The sequence below is a fragment of the Calliphora vicina genome, chromosome 5 (genome assembly GCF_958450345.1).
Source record: "Calliphora vicina chromosome 5, idCalVici1.1, whole genome shotgun sequence".
Lineage (NCBI taxonomy): Eukaryota > Metazoa > Arthropoda > Insecta > Diptera > Calliphoridae > Calliphora > Calliphora vicina.
In genome coordinates, this window is record NC_088784.1 from 33,433,108 (window position 1) to 33,434,273 (window position 1,166).

The 1,166-nt window shown below is 30.3% G+C and overlaps 1 protein-coding gene across 1 annotated transcript; it reads left to right on the top strand.

The window, feature by feature from the left end:
* The first annotated feature begins 359 nt into the window (after positions 1-359).
* On the top strand, positions 360-899 carry LOC135961561 (barrier-to-autointegration factor-like). The gene is made up of 2 exons (XM_065513067.1): positions 360-556; positions 630-899. The coding sequence occupies exons 1-2, from the start codon at positions 431-433 to the stop codon at positions 774-776; spliced, it is 273 nt and encodes a 90-aa protein (XP_065369139.1). The 5' UTR covers positions 360-430; the 3' UTR covers positions 777-899.
* The last annotated feature ends 267 nt before the right edge of the window (positions 900-1,166 follow it).

Genomic DNA, 1,166 nt, shown 5'->3' on the forward strand with positions numbered 1-1,166 from the left:
AGTATAAAATGTTTGTTGAAATTTTACGACTTATCAGACTTATAGTTCAATGTTTTGTTTCGATTTTAAAATAATCTCTTACATAAATTAAATAAACTGAAACGAAAAAATAAAAATCCCCAAAAAGATTCTAAAAATCACCAAAACATACAATATTTCCCCAACTGTTCCCCTATATCCCCAAACCCAATTATTTATCCCCATTTACAAAATAAAATCCCCAATTTGGGGAAAAATCCCCTAATCTGACAGCACTGCTTCGAGTGGAAATTTAACATGTGTTTTGTTATTGTAACAAAAACAAAATACATGTAAAACGTCCACTCAAAGCACTCATTCGCTATCGAAAAACAGCACATAAGCTAAAGTATAGTTGATCGTTTTATATTTAATTCATAAAAGTTTGTATCATAGAGAAAGCGAAACAATCATGGCGACCACTTCAAAAAAGCATAGAGATTTCGTATCCGATCCTATGGGTGAAAAACCTGTCACAGATCTGGCGGGAATAGGAACGATTTTGGGTGCTCGTTTAAATGAATCTGGCTTCAATAAAGTAAGTTTTATCATACATAGATGATAGTAGAATATTTAATTAACACAATGTGTAATTCGGTAAATTATTATAGGCAAATACTGTGCTCGGTCAACATTTAGTGTTACAGAGAAACGAATATCTTTTTACGGAATGGATTAAAAATACCTGTTATGCCAATTCTAAACAAGCTAAGGATTGCTTCAACTGCCTCAATGAATGGTGTGATCAGTTCTTGTAATTAACATCTGTTTAAATGTTACAATTTACAAACTAATGTGTATTGAAAATATTGTAATTTATACATAAATATGTAGGATTTTATCAATAAAGCAAACAATACACCAATTTTTTAATTACATAAGTACATAAGTATTTTATTTTATTATTTTCAAAACTAATGCAAGGGGTTTGCCATATCACAACACAGCAAATATCAGTAAACCAATTACCAAAAACGGATCTACAGGTATTTTCTATAAACTTTAATCGGCTGGGGCTAAGACTTGCCGCAAGCCCCCTGAAGTTTTGAGGTGCATTTACAAGGGGCATTAAAAAGTTACTTTTGCAATTTAACTTAAAAAAATAGAAATGTGTACAAAAATTCATTAAAAAATATTAAAGTTATTAA

Bases quoted from the DNA above. Each gene is read 5' to 3' on its own strand.
- LOC135961561 (XM_065513067.1), top strand. From the start codon at position 431: ATGGCGACCACTTCAAAAAAGCATAGAGATTTCGTATCCGATCCTATG. The intron at 557-629 runs GTAAGTTTTATC...AAATTATTATAG, and splicing joins ATGAATCTGGCTTCAATAAA to GCAAATACTGTGCTCGGTCA.